The sequence below is a fragment of the Oncorhynchus tshawytscha genome, linkage group LG05 (assembly GCF_018296145.1).
Source record: "Oncorhynchus tshawytscha isolate Ot180627B linkage group LG05, Otsh_v2.0, whole genome shotgun sequence".
Lineage (NCBI taxonomy): Eukaryota > Metazoa > Chordata > Actinopteri > Salmoniformes > Salmonidae > Oncorhynchus > Oncorhynchus tshawytscha.
The window spans coordinates 14,915,245-14,935,795 of NC_056433.1; the positions used below are offsets into that span (position 1 = coordinate 14,915,245).

Consider the following 20,551-nt stretch of genomic DNA (forward strand, 5'->3'; position numbering starts at 1 on the left):
AGTAGCGCAGGACACGTGATAGGACAGTTAAGTCTCTCAGTCATGTCCATCCACAGTCCTATTCAGTCATATCCATCCACAGTCCTATTCAGTCCAATGTCAGTGCGCAAAAGCAACAACAATATCCCCCTGTAGGCTACTTAACCTGATAGCATCAGATGTGAACGAACACAACATAACCACTCCACAACAAACACCTGTCTAAGGTTTCACACAACAAATCTCCCAAACAACCCCTGCTTACAGAAATGACAGTGTGAAAAATGTGGGTATTGTTTTCCCCTCTAATCAACCCGTTTGGCCATCACAGCTTACAGTGCCTTCAGAAAGTTTTCAGACCCCTTAACTTTTTCCATATTTTGTTACGTTACAGCCTTATTCTAAAACGGATAACATCGTTTTTTCCCCCTCATCAATCTACACAAACACCCCAAATGTTTGCCAATTCATTTTTTTTAAACTGGGGGAAAAAAATAAATCATAATTACATAAGTATCAGATCCTTTACTTAGTACTTTGTTGGCAGCGATTACAGCATCGAGTCTTCTTGGCACACTTGTATTTGGAGAGTTTCTCCCATTCTTCTCTGCAGAACCTCTCAAACTCTGTCAGGTTGGATGGGGAGCGTCGCTGGACAGCTATTTTCAGGTCTCTCCGGAGATGTTTGCTCGGGTTCAACTCTGGGCTCTGGCTGGGCCACTCAAGGACATTCAGAGACTTGTCCCGAAGCCACTCCTGCGTTGTCTCGGCTGTGTGCTTAGGGTCGTTGTCCTGCTGGAAGGTGAACCTTCGCCCCAGTCTGAGGTCCTGAGTGCTCTGGAGCAGGTTTTCATCACAAATCTCTCTGTGTGGGGAGATTGGAGGGACGCCAAGTGCGACTGACGTGTTTTCCATTTGCTCCCGTGGTATTCTTAAAGTTTATGTGAATTTTGCAGCAGAATCGTATTTATTTTCAAATATTCGTTTGGTGATCCCTTTCCATAAAAACCAAGACACTTTGCTTTGGAATGTCAGCATGTCAACGAAACATATTTTGTTTATTTTTATTTCACCTTTATTTATTAACCAGGTAGGCTAGTTGAGAACAAGTTCTCATTTGCAACTGCGACCTGGCCAAGATAAAGCATAGCAGTGTGAACAGACAACAACACAGAGTTACACATGGAGTAAACAATAAACAAGTCAATAACATAGTACAATTTTTTTTTTTAATAATCTATATACATTGTGTGCAAAAGGCATGAGGAGGTAGGCAATAAATAGGCCATAGGAGTGAATAATTACAATTTAGCAGATTAACACTGGAGTGATAAATGATCAGATGAACATGTGCAGGTAGAGATACTGATGTGCAAAAGAGCAGAAAAGTAAATAAAATAAAAACAGTATGAGGATGAGGTAGGTAAATTGGGTGGGCTAGATACCGATGGACTATGTACAGCTGCAGCCAAAAACAAGGCAAAAACATGACTTTGCCAAAAACAGTCAGGGCGGAAATGCCTGGGGGTGCGCCACAGATTTTGTTTCTTGGATAGTTGAAATGAAAACTGCTGAAGGATGGAGGTTTTTGCCTTAGAAGAAAAGCCCATCACTGATTGATCGTGCCTCACCAGTCCCTGCTGATGTGAAACGCCCAAAGCCCTCGGGATGGGGAGAGGCCCAGATTTTGTTTCTTGGCTGCTGACATAATTCTTTGAGTGCACTTTTTCCATGAGAAGATGGAGATTCTCAAACGAGCCCGCAATACCACTCTGAGCTTTAAAGGATAGAGCTTCTCCATCTACCAGGACTACACCCCCACTGTTTCCAGGCAGCGCGCAGCTTTCGGACAGGCCAAACGACTACTTCGGGACCATCCAGGTGTGAAGTATGGACTGCGATTCCCGGCCCGTTTATGGCTATCTCATGATGGTAAAGACTACACATTTGAGTCTCCGGACTCTTGCTCATAGTTGCTCATAGTTCAGCAACTGTTGCTTGCAAACTGTGGCTAGTAAGTAACCCACCTGTGGTACAATTATGTTTAGATATAACAGGCTAGATATAACAGGTTAGATATAACAGTCTTGTATAGTTGGGGAGTTGGCGAACCCATTCAGGCTTATTTGATGTGATCTAATGTTTTGATCATCTAGTGCGCTGGCCTTTCAAGCATTCAGTCATTTTAATTTAATTGTATTAAGGTTTTACTTAGCCTAGAAACACAGGAGTTGTCTCGTTCACCTATTCAGTTTGTTTACATTCTGTCTCAGTGACTCAAAATATTTTTGGTTATTTGTTTACTGCATCTGTTTGCATTGACCCAGTAAACAGTAAATGTTTCCCGAGGCTACATGTTTTTGGGGGTCTTCACTTCAATTTTAAAGGTTTGAGCGTCAGTTATGCCCAGCAAACGTTCAACGTTGCACACACTTAGTTTTTTGGTCTTGGTTGTAAAGTTGTCTCAGCGTCAACTAGACAATTATTATAATTACTTTTTTTTTGATTGTCTTACTACGATTTCCTTACTTCAAATTAGGTTTTTGGCTGAGAGCCTTTACACATTTGATTTATTTTCTCTCTCAATGCCTGTTATAAGACTGGGAATATAATTATATACATCTACAAGTGGTGCTTTTGTAATTTCATTTGCACAAGGGATTCACTTTTATTTCACTCTCTTTTTGCTGTGTGATCCACAAACAAAACGCGACTATAAAGAGCGGGACTGTGGGTTTAGGTTTAAGACCGTACTCTCACAGACATACTGTGCGAAGAGAACATGTTCTATTTAGGCTTGTACCTTGTTTGGGGAGGTACTGTCTGGGACGGGGGGAGGGGGGCAAGGTTGAATTGTTCAGTTCTAATGTTGTCATTCTGTCTTTTTTGTTGTTGTTTTTCTGTACTTTTTCCAAACATCTACCGCCGTACATTATTACTCTGAGACAAGTTATTCTGGGGTTTTTGGGCACTCATTGCTTTTCCACCCTATGCTCTAATGACAGGGTTGTATAACGGGAATGCCCAGGGGGGCCAAAATAATGCGATCAAGTACATTTCGTGGAACATCAAAGGGGTTAACAACCCTGTGAAGCGTAAGAGGGTGTTGACACATTTAAAGGGTTTGAATGCAAATGTTGCATTTCTACAAGAGACTCACTTGAGGACTGGTGAGCATTTTAGGATGCGTAGGGACTGGGTTGGTCAAGCGTTCCACTAACTTTCATAGTAAATCAAGAGGTGCTGCCATTTTGGTTGATAAAGCTACTCCCTTTGTAGCTTCTGAGGTTATTGCTGATCCTAAGGGACAATACATCATAGTAACCGGTAAACTGTTTTCTACCCCTCTTGTTTTGTCTAGTGTTTATGCTCCCAATTGGGATGACACAAGTTTCATTTCTTCCTTTTTATCTGCTATACCCAATTTAGATTCTCATTTGTTGATTTCAACTGTAAAATGTCCCCAGTTTTTGACAAGTCCTCATGAAGAACTACAGGCCCATCTAAATGTGCCCTACTTATTCATCTTTTCTTCAGAAATATGGTATGTTTGAGGCTTGGCATTTTCTACAACCTACAGATAGACAGTAGTCCTTTTATTCTCATGTTCATCAAACATACTCCCGGATTGATTAGTTATTTTTGGACAAAAAACTTCTGCCAAACCTTCGGCAGTGTACTTACGAGAGTATTGTTATTTCTCACCATTCACCATTAGTGCTTGAGTTAGAGTTTCCCCAGCGACCTCCTATGTGTTATCAATGGCGTCTTAACCCCATTTTACTCTCAGATAAGGAGTTTGTCATTTTCATTTCTTCTGAAATCACCTTATTCCTAGAAACTAATTCAACACCAGGTATGTCCTGCTCTACCATATGGGAGTCTCTCAAAGCATACCTACGTGGCCAAATTATTTCTTATACAGCCAACCAAATAGAGTTCGCTCTCAGCGACTTCGGGACCTGAGTGAATCCATAGCCACTTTGGATGAGAAGTCTGCTCCGTATCCTTCCTCTGATCTGCATAAAGAGCGCCAACTACTCCAATCTGAATTTGATGAGCTTTCTACCAGGCAAGCTGAACAGTTACTCTTGCGAGCTCGGTACAGAGTATATGAACAAGGCGACAAGGCCAGTAAACTCCTTGCACATCAGATCCGTAAATCTGAGGCCTCACGTTTAATCCCACAAATAAGGACCCCGTCTGGTGCCACCACAGTTATACATAGAGAATAATGATCAATTCAAACTATTTTACTCTGCGCTATACACCTCTGAATCCCCTCAAGACCCTTTGCTGATTGATTCCTTCTTTAATTGCTTGAATATGACTTCAATTTATACAGACTTCCATGACTGTCTAGAATGAGAATTTACACCTGAGGAGATTGCAACAGCAGTGTCCGCAATGAAAAGTGGTAAATCACTGGGTCCGGACGGTTTTCCAACCGAATTATACAGGACGTTTTCTGGTCTGCTTTGCCCATTCTTGTCTTGACTATTTGCATTGTGGCTTATTACCTCAAAGCTACCGACTAGTCTTTATCAGGCTTCAATGTCATTACTATTAAAGAAAAACAAAGACCCCCTGGAATGTGGATCCTATCACCCAATCTCTCTTTTAAACTATGATTACAAAATCTTAGCCAAGCTTTTAGCCATCCGTATGGAAGGCTCACTGCACCAAGTAATACACTCTGACCAAACTGGCTTTGTGAGAAATAGGCATTTGTTTTTCAATATTAGGCGCCTTATGAATATACTAAACTCAACAGCGTCGGGGGACCCGGAGGTGGTGGTCTCACTTGATGCGGAAAAAGCTTTTGACCGCGTTGAGTGGGATTACCTAACAGCTGCCCTTTATAGATTTGGCTTTGGCCCCAAATTCATTGCGTGGATAAATATTCTTTATTTTTCCCCCATGGCTTCGGTACAGACTAACAACTTGTCCTCTGACTATTTTCCCTTGCACCGCGGATCCAGACAGGGTTGTCCACTCTCCCCCTTGTTGTTTGCTTTGGCAATCGAGCCTCTCGCCATTGCACTACGCTCTAATGATGCCATTCAAGGAATAATCAGGACGGGCTTAAAGCAGAAAGTCTCGCTATATGCTGACAACCTCCTTTTGTTTATCTCCAACCCTGATACCTCATTGCCACGTGCCTTATCTGTTCTTAAAGAGTTTGGATCAATCTCAAGGTACAAGCTGAATCTAGGCAAGAGTGAGCTTTTTCCTGTAAACAAGGCTGCTTTAAAAAGTGCTCTTTTACAAGTTCTCAGTTTAGGATTGTAAGGGATCAATTAACCTACTTGGGAGTTAAAGTGACAAGGCAATATTCAAATTTGTTTCAGGAAAACCTTGTTGCTCTGGCAGACAGTTTGAAATAATCTTTTACTTTTTGGAATTCGCTACCTCTTTTTCTGATCGGAAGGACTAATGTAATTCAAATGAATGTGTTGCCCAAATTTTTATATTTATTTCAATGTTTACCCATTTTTATTCCAAAATCTTTTTTTAATTCACTGGATCAAACATTCATGCATTTTATTTGGGATGGCAAGGTACCACGGATTGGTAGAAAACATCTACAGAAGCCAAAGTCATTGGGGGGTTTAGCTCTAGCAAATTTTCAGACATACTATTGGGCTGCAAATTTCAGAGCCCTTTTGTACTGGCTGCAGACTGATCCTACTGGCCCTAGACCACTCTGGGTCCAGATGGAGTCTGAATCGTGTAAACCTGCAGCACTTTCTTCTGTGTTGTGCTCGTCTCTCCCAGTGTCCCTAGGCAAAAGGTGTGTCAACCCAATTGTAAAGCAGTCTCTTAAAATGTGGAATCAGTTCCATTTAGCCTTGAGCCTTCGAGGCTTTTCTCTATCAGGCCCAATTAATCAGAACATTTTATTTCCTCCATCTTTGAATGATGGGGCTTTTGGCATCTGGAACTCACTAGGCCTCTCCTCACGAGCCCAATTATTCTTTGATGATACATTTGCCTCTTTTGCTCAGCTACAGGAAAAGTTCAACCTCCCCCAATCCCACTTTTTCCGCTATCTAGGAACTTTGTTAGAGCTACCACACCTGAATTTCCCCATAGGCCTGCGAATACAGCTATAGAGAGCATCTTGGAGCTGAACAAGCTTCCTAGGGGCGCAATTTCAGATGTATATGCAATCATTCATGACTTACAGAACCCTTCTTTGGTGCCTTTAAAGACTCGATGGGAAAAGGATTTGGGGGAGGAACTTGGGGAAGACACCTGGGAATCTGTGCTGCACAGAGTGCATTTGTCCTCTTTTAGCACTAGACACAGCCTCATTCAATTCAAGGTGGTTCACCGTATCTACTGGTCCGGGGCCAAACTTTGAAGAATATTCTCTGATTTTGATCCTACCTGTGTAAGATGTAAAATGGAACCAGTCACACTGTTGCATATGTTCTGGGGTTGTGTTAAACTGTCAGGTTTCTGGGAATTAATATTTAAATGTTTCTCTGATATATATATATATATATATGACACTTTTATAGATCCATCTCAGGTTACAGCCCTTTTTTTTGTTCACGCCTACATAAAATGATGATGATAAATTTTTTTATTTTAAAGCATTGTAAACTTTTTATTTTTGGTCCAGTGGATGGTCGGTCTGTGGCCATGACTGTCTGTGAGTGGTTGCATTTCTCCACCCCTATCCCTTGACTGTTTACAGGAACAATGGTGAGGTGTTTGCTCTGTCTCTGTACTATAGATTGCCCTTTAACCTTTGTAGCCTTCTGCCTGGTGTGTTTAACTTGTCTAAAGTATGATATCTTTAAAGCTTTTTTTATGTATTATTTGTACTTTTTCTAGTTGAGTATATTATTTATATTGCTTTCTGTTGTCTTGTGTGTGTGTGTGTGTAAAACTTAATAAACAGAGTTTTCAACAACAACAAAAAATAATCTCTGTACTTTGCTCCGTTCATCTTTCCCTCGATCCTGACTAGTCTCCCAGGCCCAGCCGTTGAAAAACATCCCCATAGCATGATGCTGTCACCACCATGCTTCACCATAGGGATGGTGCCAGGATTCTTCCAGATGGACATTTGGTATTCAGGCCAAATGGTTAAATCTTGGTTTCATCAGACCAGAGAATCTTGTTTCTTATGGTCAGAGTCTTTAAGTGACTTTTGGCAAACTCTAAGCGGGCTGTCATGTGATTTTTACTGAGGAGTAGCTTCCGTCTGGCCACTCTACCATAAAGGCCTGATTGGTGAAGTGCTGCAGAGATGGGAGAACCTTCCAGAAGGACAACTATCTCGACAAGGGAACTCTGGAGCTCTGTCAGAGTGACCATCGGGTTCTTGGTCTCCCCCGATTTGTTCAGTTTGGCCGGGTGGCCAGCTCTAGGAAGAGTCTTGGTAGTTCCAAACTTCTTCCATTTAAGAATGATGGATGCTACTGTGTTCTTAGGGACCTTCAATGCTGCAGACATTTGTTTTGTACACTCCCCAAAACTGTGCCTCAACACAATTCTGTCTTGGAGCACTATGGACAATTCCTTTGACCTCATTGCTTGGTTTTTGCTCTGACATCCACTGTCAACAGTGGGACTTTGTATAGACAGGTGTGTGCCTTTCCAAATCATGTCCAATCAATAGGTAAAAATTCCATACATTTAATTTTATTTAGACAGAGCTTTTAAATTGTTAAAAGGTGCTACACATAGGATGTTTTAGAATAAATAAATAAATCCTATGTGTAGCACCTTTAAAATAGCCCTACAACACTCACTCAAGTAATCAAATATTAACGTCAGTTTGGATATTTGATTAACCGTGCCCATCCCTAGTCTGTGTGTGTATATAGCGAGACTCACCAGCCGAAGCAGAAGAGAGCAAAGTAGAATCCCAGTAGTGTGGCCACCACATGTCTGACGAAGGGACTGGTCTTACTGGGGTGGAGATACAGACGGAACCAGAAGGCAGTCAACAGGGCAAACAACTGGCACACCACAAAGTTGACCTGGAGCAGAGTAGAGAGAGGGGACGGTGGACGGGGAGGGAAAGAGAAGGGAGGGGAGAGGGAGAGAGAGAGAGGAGGGTGGAGAGTGCAAGAGAATGGAAGGAAATTGAGCATTTAAGGAGCGAAAGAGATGTACATATTGTTATTTTGTGGTGGATGGTGTGTTAACTTTCCGGACCATAATGTAGTTGTGGGCGAGAGATGAGGCCCGCTGATCTTTAGCTGTGAATTTGGGATTCATTTAAAGTCCCTTTAAAGATGATGAGATCAGATATCCAATGCGAGTGTGGGTTCGATTAGATGTGCAGTAACTGACTGTGAAGATAACACATTCACAGAGATGTCTGAACAATGATAAGCAGCACTACCTAGGTCAAAATGACAGCTTCATCATCTAAAATAGAAGAACCTTCTGCTGTTTACGTTACATGACAGCTAAAATAATCTTGCCATGCAACCACACACATACAGCGCCTTCAGAAAGCCATAAGACTGCTAAATGGTCAATTAATGGTTACCCAAACTATCTGCACTGACCCTACGCACACTCACTAGACTATACAGCGCCTTCAGAAAGTATTCACACCACTTGACTTTTTCCACATTTTCTTGTGTTACATGTAGATTTTTTGGTCACTGGCCTACGCACAATACACCATAATGTCAAAGTAGATTTAAGTTTAGAATTTTTTACTAATTCATAAAAAAATGAAAAGCTGAAATGTCTTGAGCCAATAACTTTTCAACCTCTGTTGTGGCAAGACTAAATAAAGTTCAGGAGTAAAAATGTAATTAACAAGTCACATAATACGTTACATATACTCAATCTGTGTGCAATAATAGTGTTCAACATGATTTTTTAAATGTCATCTCTGTACCCCACACATTCAATGATCTAAGTTCCCTCAGTCGAGCAGTGAATTTCAAACACAGATTCAACCAAGGACCAGGGAGGTTTTCCATTTCCTCGCAAAGGGCACCTATTGGTTAATGGGTTAAAAAAAAGCAGACGTGGAATATTCCATTGAGCATGGTGAAGTTATTAATGACACTTTGGATGGTGTATCAATACACCCAGTCACTGCAAAGATACAGGTGTCCTTCCTAACTCAGTTGCCAGAGAGGAAGGAAATCAGGGATTTCACCATAAGGCCAATGGTGACTTTAAAACAATTCCAGAGTTAAATGGCTGTTGTAGGAGAAAATGGAGGATTTTGTTTTGTATTAATACTTTCTGAAGGCACTGTAAACTATGTGCCAATCAAAGGCAGTTGCCTGCTGCATACCTGCCTCCAGAGGCACCTACGGGATTTCTACGGGATTTGAAGGCAGCCTTTTAAGGTACCTTGGGATTGAGACAAGCAAATTTTGACATCCTGCCTTGAAATGCTTGTCAATTGGGACACAGCCATAGCCTGGTTATCCAGACTGAATGACATTACACTTGGTTAGCGCTAGAGGTCGACAGATTAATTGTGAACGGTGAATTAATTGTGATTAATTAGGGCCGATTTCAAGTTTTCATAACAATCAGTAATCTGCGTTTTTGGACACCGATGGCCGATTGCATTGCACTCCACAAGGAGACTGCATGGCAGGCTGACTACCTGTTATGCAAGTGCAGCAAGGAGCCAAGGTAAGGTGCTAGCTAGCATTAAACTTATCGTGTAAAAAACAATCAATCAATCTTAACATAATCACTAGTTAACTACACATGGTTGATGAGATAACTAGTTTATCTAGCTTGTGCTGTGTTGCATATAACCGATGCGGTGCCTGTTAATTTATCATTGCATCACAGGCTACTTCGCAAAACAGGTGATTTAACAAGCGCATTTGCGAAAAAAGCACCGTCTTTGCACCAATGTGTACCTAACCCTAAACATCAATGCCTTTCTTAAAATCAATACACAAGTATATATTTTTAAACCTGCATAATTAGTTAATATCGCCTGCTAACATTAATTTCTTTTAACTAGGGAAATTGTCACTTCTCTTGCATTCTGTGCAAGCAGAGTCAGGGTATATGCAGCAGTTTGGGCAGCCTGGCTCGTTGCGGACTGTGTGAAGACCATTTCTTCCTAACAAAGACCGTAATTAATTTGCCAGAATTGTACATAATTATGATATAACATTGAAGGTTGTGCAATGTAACAGCAATATTTAGACGGATGGATGCCACCCGTTAGATAAAATACAGAATGGTTCCGTATTTCACTGAAAGAATAAACGTTTTGTTTTTAAAATGATAGTTTCCGGATTTGACCATATTTTTGTGTGTTATTATATTATAATTAAGTCTATGATTTGATAGAGTAGTCTGACTGAGCAATGGTGGGCACCAGCAGGCTCATAAGCATTCATTCAAACAGCACTTTACTGCGTTTGCCAGCAGCTCTTCGCTGTGCTTCAAGCATTGCGCTGTTTATGACTTCAAGCCTATCAACTCCTGAGATTAGGCTGGCAATACTAAAGTACCTATTAGAACATCCAATTGTCAAAGGTATATGAAATACAAATGGCATAGAGAGAAATAGTCCTATTATAACTACAACCTAAAACTTCTTGCCTGGGAATATTGAAGACTCATGTTAAAAGGAACTACCAGCTTTCATATGTTCTGAGCAAGGAACTTAAATGTTAGCTTTTTTACATGGCACATATTGCACTTTTACTTTCTTCTCCAACACTTTGTTTTTGCATTATTTAAACCAAATTGAACATGTTTCATTATTTGTTTGAGACTAAACTGATTTTGATGTATTATACTAAGTTAAAATAAGTGTTCATTCAGTATTGTTGTAATTGTCATTATTATAAATATATCTAAAATAAAAATAAATAAAAATCATACTCGGTCGACCTCTAGTTAGCGCAGCTTTCAGTCTGGTTTAACCAGGCTCCCACACACACGCTAAGGATACTAGGTAAAGATGTAGGCCTAAACGACAGAAACCAGGTTCAGATGTGACTTCCATTCTGCATCCCAAATGGAACACTAATCCTTATATAGTGCACTACTTTTAACCAGAGCCCATGGGGCTTTGACCACAACCTATATGGTTCTGGTCAAAAGTAGTGCACTATTAAATTAAAATAGGGTGCCATTAGAGACGCATCCAAAGCAGGGGCCTGGGCGGCAACACCTGGCTACCCAGGATGCCCTGTAACCCAGATAAAACCGGCGTTCCATTAGCTATTGTGCCAAAACGTCATGGCTAATCAAGAGCCCAGTGGAGCCACAGTAACACACTACGAGAGTCTGGACTGGACAGAGCGAAGGGCACACACACACACAATAACCAAAGCAGAGTCCTGAGGCCGGTGTGAGCTGAATACCGATGAGCTGGCAGGGATACAAGAGGGGACACCCGTGCTCTCCCTCACTCTCTCCCCCTCTCTCCCTCCCTCTCAGGATCAAAGGTCACCAGACTGGGAGGTGGTCCAGCTCGGAGTCAGACAGTCCGTCCCCTCTGATCCAGCTCATCATCGCCGCACTGAAAGCCAATCCCCCTCATCTGATCTGCAGCTCTGCTACCCTGTAATGAACGGCACATAGACGGAGGGGTGTCCCAAATGACACTATATCCCTTTATAGCGCACTCCTTTTGACCAGAGCCCATAGGGATTATGGTGCAATTTGGGACGCAGTGGGAGAGGCTAGCACTGGCCCTGGTTTAAGGACAGAACATCCATCTGTCAAACTGCTCTTTTAGGAAATGGTAGAAGCTAGGCATTATGGGGGATTCTTGGCAGCATGTAGTGATTGCAACGCCCCTATGCCCCGGGTGATTCAATCTGCTGCCTCGCAAAGACTAAGAGAGGCCGTGGCATCCATCTGAACTCTAGCATTTACCAAATAAGGTCTGTGCCAAACCAAGGATACGAGTACTCGGATACTAGGACTTAACGCACAGTACAGGTTGGCAAATATACACAAACTGGATGCATGAATATCACAGGCTCATAGCTTGAGTCATGCTTTCCTAAGTTCACATTCTCACCATTCTACCAGGAGTGGGGACAGAAGCACAAAAACAAGCTGTCAAATATACTAAGAGTATTCTATATTAGACTCATGGCTGGAGTCATGGTTATCACCTTCTCAGTGCTCTGCAACTACTTCATCATTCAAACGCTAGCCTAGAAGAGGATCATTTCACACCATCACGTCTCATTTTAGTACAAACCTCTATGGGGCCTAATCAGAGGTTCAATTTCCTATTCATATTATTATTATAATAAAAGATAACAGTTAGTGAGAGAGTTAAGGGTTTTGGGCAAGATGTATGTCATCACAAACAGCACATTGTCCCTTTAGTCTTTCAGTCCATTTTTGACTTCCAATTGTCTGCTTCGGTCTCTGCTCTGGACTCTATGTGCCCCATACTCTGTCCATCTTTATCTCTGTTGATTCGCTCTTCTCTGTCTTGGGGTTTTCTGTGGTGTGGGTGCGGCCGGTTGAAGCACCTCCACAGCGCGTAATATTTGACCACGAACACTGCAGCAGAAGCGAACTCCTTCCTCCGCTACTCTTTTGTCTGAGTGAGGCTACAATACATTGAATTTCACGGGGAAGCTGTGAAGCCAGCTGTAGCAAAATTGTGTTTATCAGTTTGTTATTACAGAATGTAAAGAAATGTTGTGCATGTTAAATATTGAATAATTGTGTTCACAAGTGTTATTAAATGTGTATGTTTACTGCTTTTTACTGAATCATGAATAGCTACAAATATTGAATACACATTCATTCATGTGGCCAGAATATTGTATATACAGTGCATTCAGAAGATACTCAGAGCCCTTGACTTTTTCCACATTTTGTTACATTACAGCCTTATTCTAACATTAACTTTATAGTTTTTCCCCCTCATCAATCTACACACAACACCCCATAATGACAAAGAAAAAACAAAAATGAAATTTACATAACTATTCATACCCTTTACTCAGTACCTTTGGCAGTGATTACAGCATCAAGTCTTCTTGGGTAGGAGGCTACAAGCTTGGCACACCTGTATTTGGAGAGTTTCTCCCATTCTTCTCTGCAAACCCTCAAGCTCTGTCAGGCTGGATGGGGAGCATCGCTGCACAGCTATTTTCAGGTCTCTCCGGAGATGTTAGATCGGGATCAAGTCCAGGCTCTGGCTGGGCCACTCAAGGACATTCAGAGACTTGTCCCGAAGCCACTCCTGCGTTGTCTTGGCTGTGTGCCTAGGGTCGTTGTCCAGTTGGAAGGTGAACCTTCGCTCCAGCAGGTTTTCATCAACGATCGCTCTGTACTTTGCTCCATTCATCTTTACCTCGATCCTGACTAGTCTCCCAGGCCCTGCCGCTGAAAAACATCCCCACAGCATGATGCTGCCACCACCATGCTTCAACGTAGGGATGGTGCCAGGTTTCCTCCAGACGTGACACTTCGCATTCAGGCCAAAGTGTTTAATCTTGGCTTTATCAGAGTAGAGAATCTTGTTTCTCATGGTCTGAGAGTCCTTTAGGTGCCTTTTGGCAAATTCCAAGCAGGCGGTATTGCCTTTTACTAAGGAGCTGCTTCCGTCTGGCCACTCTACCATAAAGGCCTGATTAGTTGAGTACTGCAGAGATGGTTGTCCTTCTGGAAGGTTCTCCCATCTCCACGGAGGAACTCTGGAGCTCTGTCACAGTGACGATCGGATTCTTGGTCACCTCCATGACCAAGACCCTTCTCCACTGATTGCTCAGTTTGGCCGGGCGGCCAGCTCTAAGAAGAGTCTTGGTGGCTCCAAACTTCTTCCATTTAAGAATGATGGAGGCCACTGTGTTGTTGGGGACCTTAAATGCTGCAAAAATGTTTTTGTACCCTTCCCCAGATCTGTGCCTCAATACAATCCTGTCTCGGAGCTCTACGGACAATTCCTTCAACCTCATGGCTTGTTTTTTTCTCTGACATGCACGGTCAACCGTGGGACCTTATATAGACAGGTGTGTGCCTTTCCAAATCATGTCCAATGTAACAAAATGTAGAAAAAGGAAAGGGGTCTGAATACTTATATAAAACGCAACAATTTTATTGAGTTACTGTTCATATAAAGAAAACAGTTCATTGAAATAAATTCATTAGGCCATAATCTATGGATATTTATTTGACTGGGCAGGGGCGCAGCTATGGGTGGTATGGGAGGGCATAGGCACACCCACTTGGGAGCCAGGCCCATGCACTGGGGAGCCAGGCCCAGCCAATCAGAATGAGTCAGCATGTCAATTGCACACTCCCTCAAAACTTGAACTATCTGTGGCAATGACTTATGTGACAAAACTTTTAGAGTGGCCTTTTATTGACCCCAGCACAAGGTGCACCTCTGTAATGATCATGCTGTTTAATCAGTTTCTTGATATGCCACACTTGCCAGTGGATTGATTATCTTAACAAATGAGAAATGCTCACTAACAGGGATGTAAACAAATTTGCACACAACATTTGAGAGAAATAAGCTTTTTATTTATATGGAACATTTCTGGGATATTTTATTTCAGCTCATGAAACCAACACTTTACATGTCACATTTATATTAGTGTTCAATATATATAGGCTAAATGTTATGGCCTAAAATAAATGTGTTCATATGGGCAGAATATTGTATATTAATACGTTGTTATGGTTATATAAAAGGTTGAAGGCTAAAAACAGACTAAACTATCTATTTGTTTTAAATAATGTATTTTTGTTTTATCAAGGTTCTACACCATCTATTAAAATCAACCATTCACTATAAAACATTTAGTTATTAACGTAAGGGGCACTAGGCCTATAACATTTATTTCAAATAACCAAAGAATAGAAAAATGATGAGTAGCCTACATGACATGGCTACATGACAATGCTACATGACATGGCTACATGACAATGCAGCACTAAAAAAATAAGCTAATGAACAAATGTCCAAGAAGGTGCTTAGCGTTCTGGTCTCATAAGGATTTGAGTTATTGAAAGGATGGAAATGATTAAGTGTCACAAAGAAGTCTCCAAGTAGGATAGATGGATTTTGTAGTATTCACAACAGTGGAGGCTGCTGAGGGGAGAACGGCTCATAATAACGTCCGGAACGAAGCAAATGGAATGGCATCAAACACCTGGAAACCATGTTTTTGATGTATTTGAAACCATTCCACTGATTCTGCTCCAGTCATTACCACAAGCCCGTTCTCCCCAATTAAGGTCCCACCAACCTCATGTGATTCACCACTGCAACTTAAAAGTGTAGGCAACGCTCTTCAGGTAAGGCTCCAGCCGTTTAGTCATGGTGTACTTCTAAACCAGTGACTTCAGATCCACAGTCATGGTGTACTTCTAAACCAGTGACTTCAGATCCACAGTCATGGTGTACTTCTAAACCAGTGACTTCAGATCCACAGTCATGGTGTACTTCTAAACCAGTGACTTCAGATCCACAGTCATGGTGTACTTCTAAACCAGTGACTTCAGATCCACAGTCATGGTGTACTTCTAAACCAGTGACTTCAGATCCACAGTCATGGTGTACTTGTAAACCAGTGACTTCAGATCCACAGTCATGGTGTACTTGTAAACCAGTGACTTCAGATCCACAGTCATGGTGTACTTGTAAACCAGTGACTTCAGATCCACAGTCATGGTGTACTTGTAAACCAGTGACTTCAGATCCACAGTCATGGTGTACTTGTAAACCAGTGACTTCAGATCCACAGTCATGGTGTACTTGTAAACCAGTGACTTCAGATCCACAGTCATGGTGTACTTGTAAACCAGTGACTTCAGATCCACAGTCATGGTGTACTTGTAAACCAGTGACTTCAGATCCACAGTCATGGTGTACTTGTAAACCAGTGACTTCAGATCCACAGTCATGGTGTACTTGTAAACCAGTGACTTCAGATCCACAGTCATGGTGTACTTGTAAACCAGTGACTTCAGATCCACAGTCATGGTGTACTTGTAAACCAGTGACTTCAGATCCACAGTCATGGTGTACTTCTAAACCAGTGACTTCAGATCCACAGTCATGGTGTACTTCTAAACCAGTGACTTCAGATCCACAGTCATGGTGTACTTCTAAACCAGTGACTTCAGATCCACAGTCATGGTGTACTTGTAAACCAGTGACTTCAGATCCACAGTCATGGTGTACTTGTAAACCAGTGACTTCAGATCCACAGGTCTTTGCCACGGCGGTGGAACGCCAGTAAGTTGCTGCTCCATTCTCTTGTCACCTCTTTGCCTCAATGAACTTCCAAAATGGTGCAGCGGGCAGCGCCAAGATTAGCGAAAAGGTTTGATGCCAGCCCTCCACTCCGTTGTTGGTCTTCGCCAAGTCTTGCAGGACAGCATCATAACAGTTCCATTATTCTGAAAACTAGATTAGTAAGCATGGTTTTGGCGTTGGGCATGCTGTCATCAATAATTTGAATAAGAATAATAAAGCCATTATTGTGTTAAACAAGACATACCTATGGGAAACTTTGGCTTTCTTCCAATGTGTCTGACATTCTCCCCAACCCATGTTGACTGAAAGTATGTCAGGAGATTCTCCAGTTTATGTTCTGAGCGCTGAAAGAACCAGGTATTCAGCAGTTCGTGGAAGCACTCGACATCAGCCGTTGGGACAAATGCGAGCGCCTCAGTGTCATCGCCAGCCAGGGTTGGGCATCACCAATATTATAGTATTGTGAATATCTCATGCATATATTTTTTTTATTTTTTGGGGGGGGGAATGCAAACAATGGGAGCAATGGGAGGTGAAAATGATTTGAATGTGAGAGTGTCCAGCCAGGTCAGGGCAGCCTTTCACAACATTACAATGTCTGCCTTTCCCCCTATATTTTAAATCTAATACAGTATGTCCATTTAATATGGGAAATCTCTTGTGAATCTCACACTTATCTTTTTTGATTGAAATTGGGAACAAATGGGAAAGAAGGACAAATACTGATTTCAAAACATTGAGACTAAATGAAACGACATAGGCCAAATGGATGTGGTGTTTCCTATATTAAATGGACATACCATTTAGACGTAAAATGTAGGGGGAAAGGCAGACATTTTATATAAACATTGGATTTCTGTGGTCCGGATTACCTAATAATTTTGGTTTTCCGTTTGCAGGCCCACCCATGCGTCTCTCCTCACTCAGAAAGCCTGCTCACTGAGTTCAATACCAAAGCAGATAATTGTGATTTGATTGAATTGATGTGAATAATGATAATGATAGTGAGAAGACATTTAGAAAAGCTATGAATGATAAAGAAAAGCTATGAATGATTTAATGAAGAGGAGCTAACAGAAGCATTATTTGACATTCTTTAATAAAAATACTCAAACGGAAACAGGCAAAACAGCTTCCCCGCCAAATAGGCCTACAAGGAAACTCGATGTATCTCGACAATGTTGAGTGCACAAGGGGGTCTGTGCGCTGCGTAGCACCTTCCACAAAAAGTTTTGCGAGACAAAAAGACACGAGGCCGGTCGTGCCTCTCTAACCAGGCTGGGGAGATAAGCATCAACAGTCTGCATACAGACTTCTGGTCTCTGGACCATGTCACCGGCTGCCATAAAGACCATCACTCAAACCTAATCACAGTGATTTTCATGTGTCCCAAGTGGCACCCTAATCTCTACATAGGGCTTTGGTCAAAAGTAGTGCACTAGATGAAATATGGTGCCATTTAGGACGTACCTACTGTGTTATATTTCTATACGGAGATTTGAAGAGGTCACGTAGCATTTACTTAACAGGAAGCTGACACACAATGCATTACACAAATGACACCCTATTGCCTTTACAGCTTTGACTGAGTAATAACAGGATATAGGGGGTAGGGTGCCATAAGGGCCGCAGGTTGAGAAGCTAAAGCTCTAACCTGCTTCAGTTCCATCCAAAAATCATCCTGCCGTTATCATCATGCAACAGCTCCAGTAAAATGGTGCTAGAATGTGAAACCGCTTGGTCACATTCTAGCCTGCATTTATTTACTAAATCCATTTTATCACATACAAATGCTACAACAACAAAAAAACAGCAAACCATGGACTAAAATAGACACCAAAAAAGTCCATCATTGAAGCAAAACATTTACAGTACACTATTACCCTCAAAAGGATCCTGTGGTACCTCATGCGTAAGCAAACTACCTTTTAGCTTATTCAGGCCTACTGTATATGTGCATCCCTACAGGCTTGATTTAATGACTGTGTTTTGTTTCAATGTAAACAGTGGGCTGCCTGGCTCCAAGCAACTACTGGGTGTGGAGTTTGCATGAGGCATCTGTCCCGACAACTAAAAATGAGAGCAAGACAGCTATTTATAACTAGCATAGGCTTACGTCGCAAACGGCACCCTAATTCCCTATGTAGTACACTACTTTTGGCCAGGGCTCTGATCAAAAGCAGTACACTACAAAGGGAATAGGCTGCTATTTGAGAAGCAGCCATAGAAAGTAGCAGCACTTTTACTGGCTGACGTCGTCCATTAGGCTGATTAATTCCAGAGGAAACGTCAGTGAGTGATGTTTAAGTGACGTTATAATAAACCCAACCGCCTTCCTCTTTCTGATTCCACTGAGTGCGTTTCATACACACGCACGCACACGCACGCGCACGCACGCGCACGCACGCACGCACACGCCATCAGTGCCCAAGCTCAAACTCCTCCTTTGTCTTTCCGATTCCACTGAGAGAGAGAAAATGAGTGTCACAAAGCCCCATGCATAATCCATGCAGACCACAGACAGAATACACTTCACAAGTCGCAGTATTCTCTTCCACTAGAGCCTGGACCTGCCTGTCAAATTATATAGATGACCTCAATGTCTTCTTCATGGGAAATGGAGGACCTCAATATCTTCTTCATGGGATTTCTGATTTCACCTTCCACATACTCCAGCATCAAAATGGCTGTAGTTAGGAAGACGGTCATACTATCTATGTGCATAACACACACTACAGGTCACACTCTAATACTTATTTTAAATCGGATGAGAGATACAGTTGAAGTCTGAAGTTTACATACACTTAGGTTGCATGACAAGTCATTTTTCCAACAATTGTTTACAGACAGATTATTTCACTTAAAATTCACTGTATCAAAATTCCAGTGGGTCAAAAGTCTCCATACACTAAGTTGACTGTGCCTTTAAACAGCTCGAAAAATTCCAGAAAATGTCATGGCTTTAGAAGCTTCTGATAAACTAATTGACATCATTTGAGTCAATTGGAGGTGTACCTGTGGATGTATTCCAAGGCCTACCTTCAAACTCAGTGCCTCTTTGCTTGACATCATTGGAAAATCAAAAGAAATCAGCCAAGACCTCAGAAAAATAAATTGTTGAAGTCTGGGTCATCCTTGGGAGCAATTTCCAAACGCCTGAAGGTACCATGTTCATACAAACAATAGTACGCAGGTATAAACACCATGGGACCACGCAGCCGTCATTCCACTCAGGAAGGAGACGCATTCTGTCTCCTAGAGATGAACGTACTTTGGTGCGAAAAGTGAAAATCAATCCCAGAACAACAGCAAAGGACCGTGTGAAGATGCTGGAGGAAACAGGTACAAAAGTATCTATATCCACAGTAAAACTAGTCCTATATCGACATAACCTGAAATGCCGCTCAGCAAGGTAAAAGCCACTGCTCCAAAACCGACATAAAAAAAGCCAGACTACGGTTTGCAACTGCACATGGGGATAAAGATTGTACTTTTTGGAGAAATGTCCTCTGGTCTGATGAAACAAAAATATAACTGTTTGGCCATAATGACCATCGTTATGTTTGGAGGAAAAAGGGGGAGGCTTGCAAGCCGAAGAACACCACCCCAACCGTGAAGCACGGGGTGGCAGCATCATGTTGTGGAGGTGCTTTGCTGCAGGAGGGACTGGTGCACTTCACAAAATAGATGGCGTAATGAGGAAGGAACATTATGTGGATATATTGAAGCAACATCTCAAGACATCAGTCAGGAAGTTGAAGCTTGGTTGCAAATGAGTCTTCTAAATGGACAATGACCCCAAGCATACTTCCAAAGTTGTGAAAAAATGGCTAAAGGACAACAAAGTCAAGGTATTGGAGTGGCCATCACAAAGCCCTGACCTTAATCCCATAGAAAATTTGTGGGCAGAACTGAAAAAGCGTGTGCGAGCAAGGAGGCCTACAAACCTGACTCAGTTACACCAGCTCTGTCAGGAGGATATGGGCCAAAATTCACCCAACTTATTGTGGGAAGCTTGTGGAAGGCTACCCGAAACGTTTGACCCAAGTTAAACAATTTAAAAAGCAATGCTATCAACCACTAATTGAGTGTATGTAACCTTCTGACCCACTGGGAATGTGATGAAAGAAATAAAATATGAAATAAATAATTCTCTACTATTATTCTGACATTTCACATTCTTAAAATAAAGTGGTGATCCTAACTGACCTAAGACAGGGAATTGTTACTAGGATTAAATGTCAGGAATTGTGAAAAACTGAGTTTAAATGTATTTGGCTAAGGTGTATGTAAACTTCCCACTTCAACTGTAAATAGGTAATGTGGGATATGAAGTCAAGTCAAAAATGTTTG

General features: G+C 41.8%; 1 protein-coding gene across 1 annotated transcript in view; it reads right to left on the bottom strand.

Moving 5' to 3' along the window:
* LOC112249982 (lysophospholipid acyltransferase 2-like) overlaps positions 1-20,551 on the bottom strand; it is a 92,609-nt gene that overhangs the window by 40,105 nt on the left and 31,953 nt on the right. Inside the window, exon 2 of the mRNA XM_042321529.1 lies at positions 7,834-7,979. Within this exon, the coding sequence (XP_042177463.1) occupies positions 7,834-7,979 (146 nt within the window). The remainder of the gene's footprint in view (positions 1-7,833; positions 7,980-20,551) is intronic.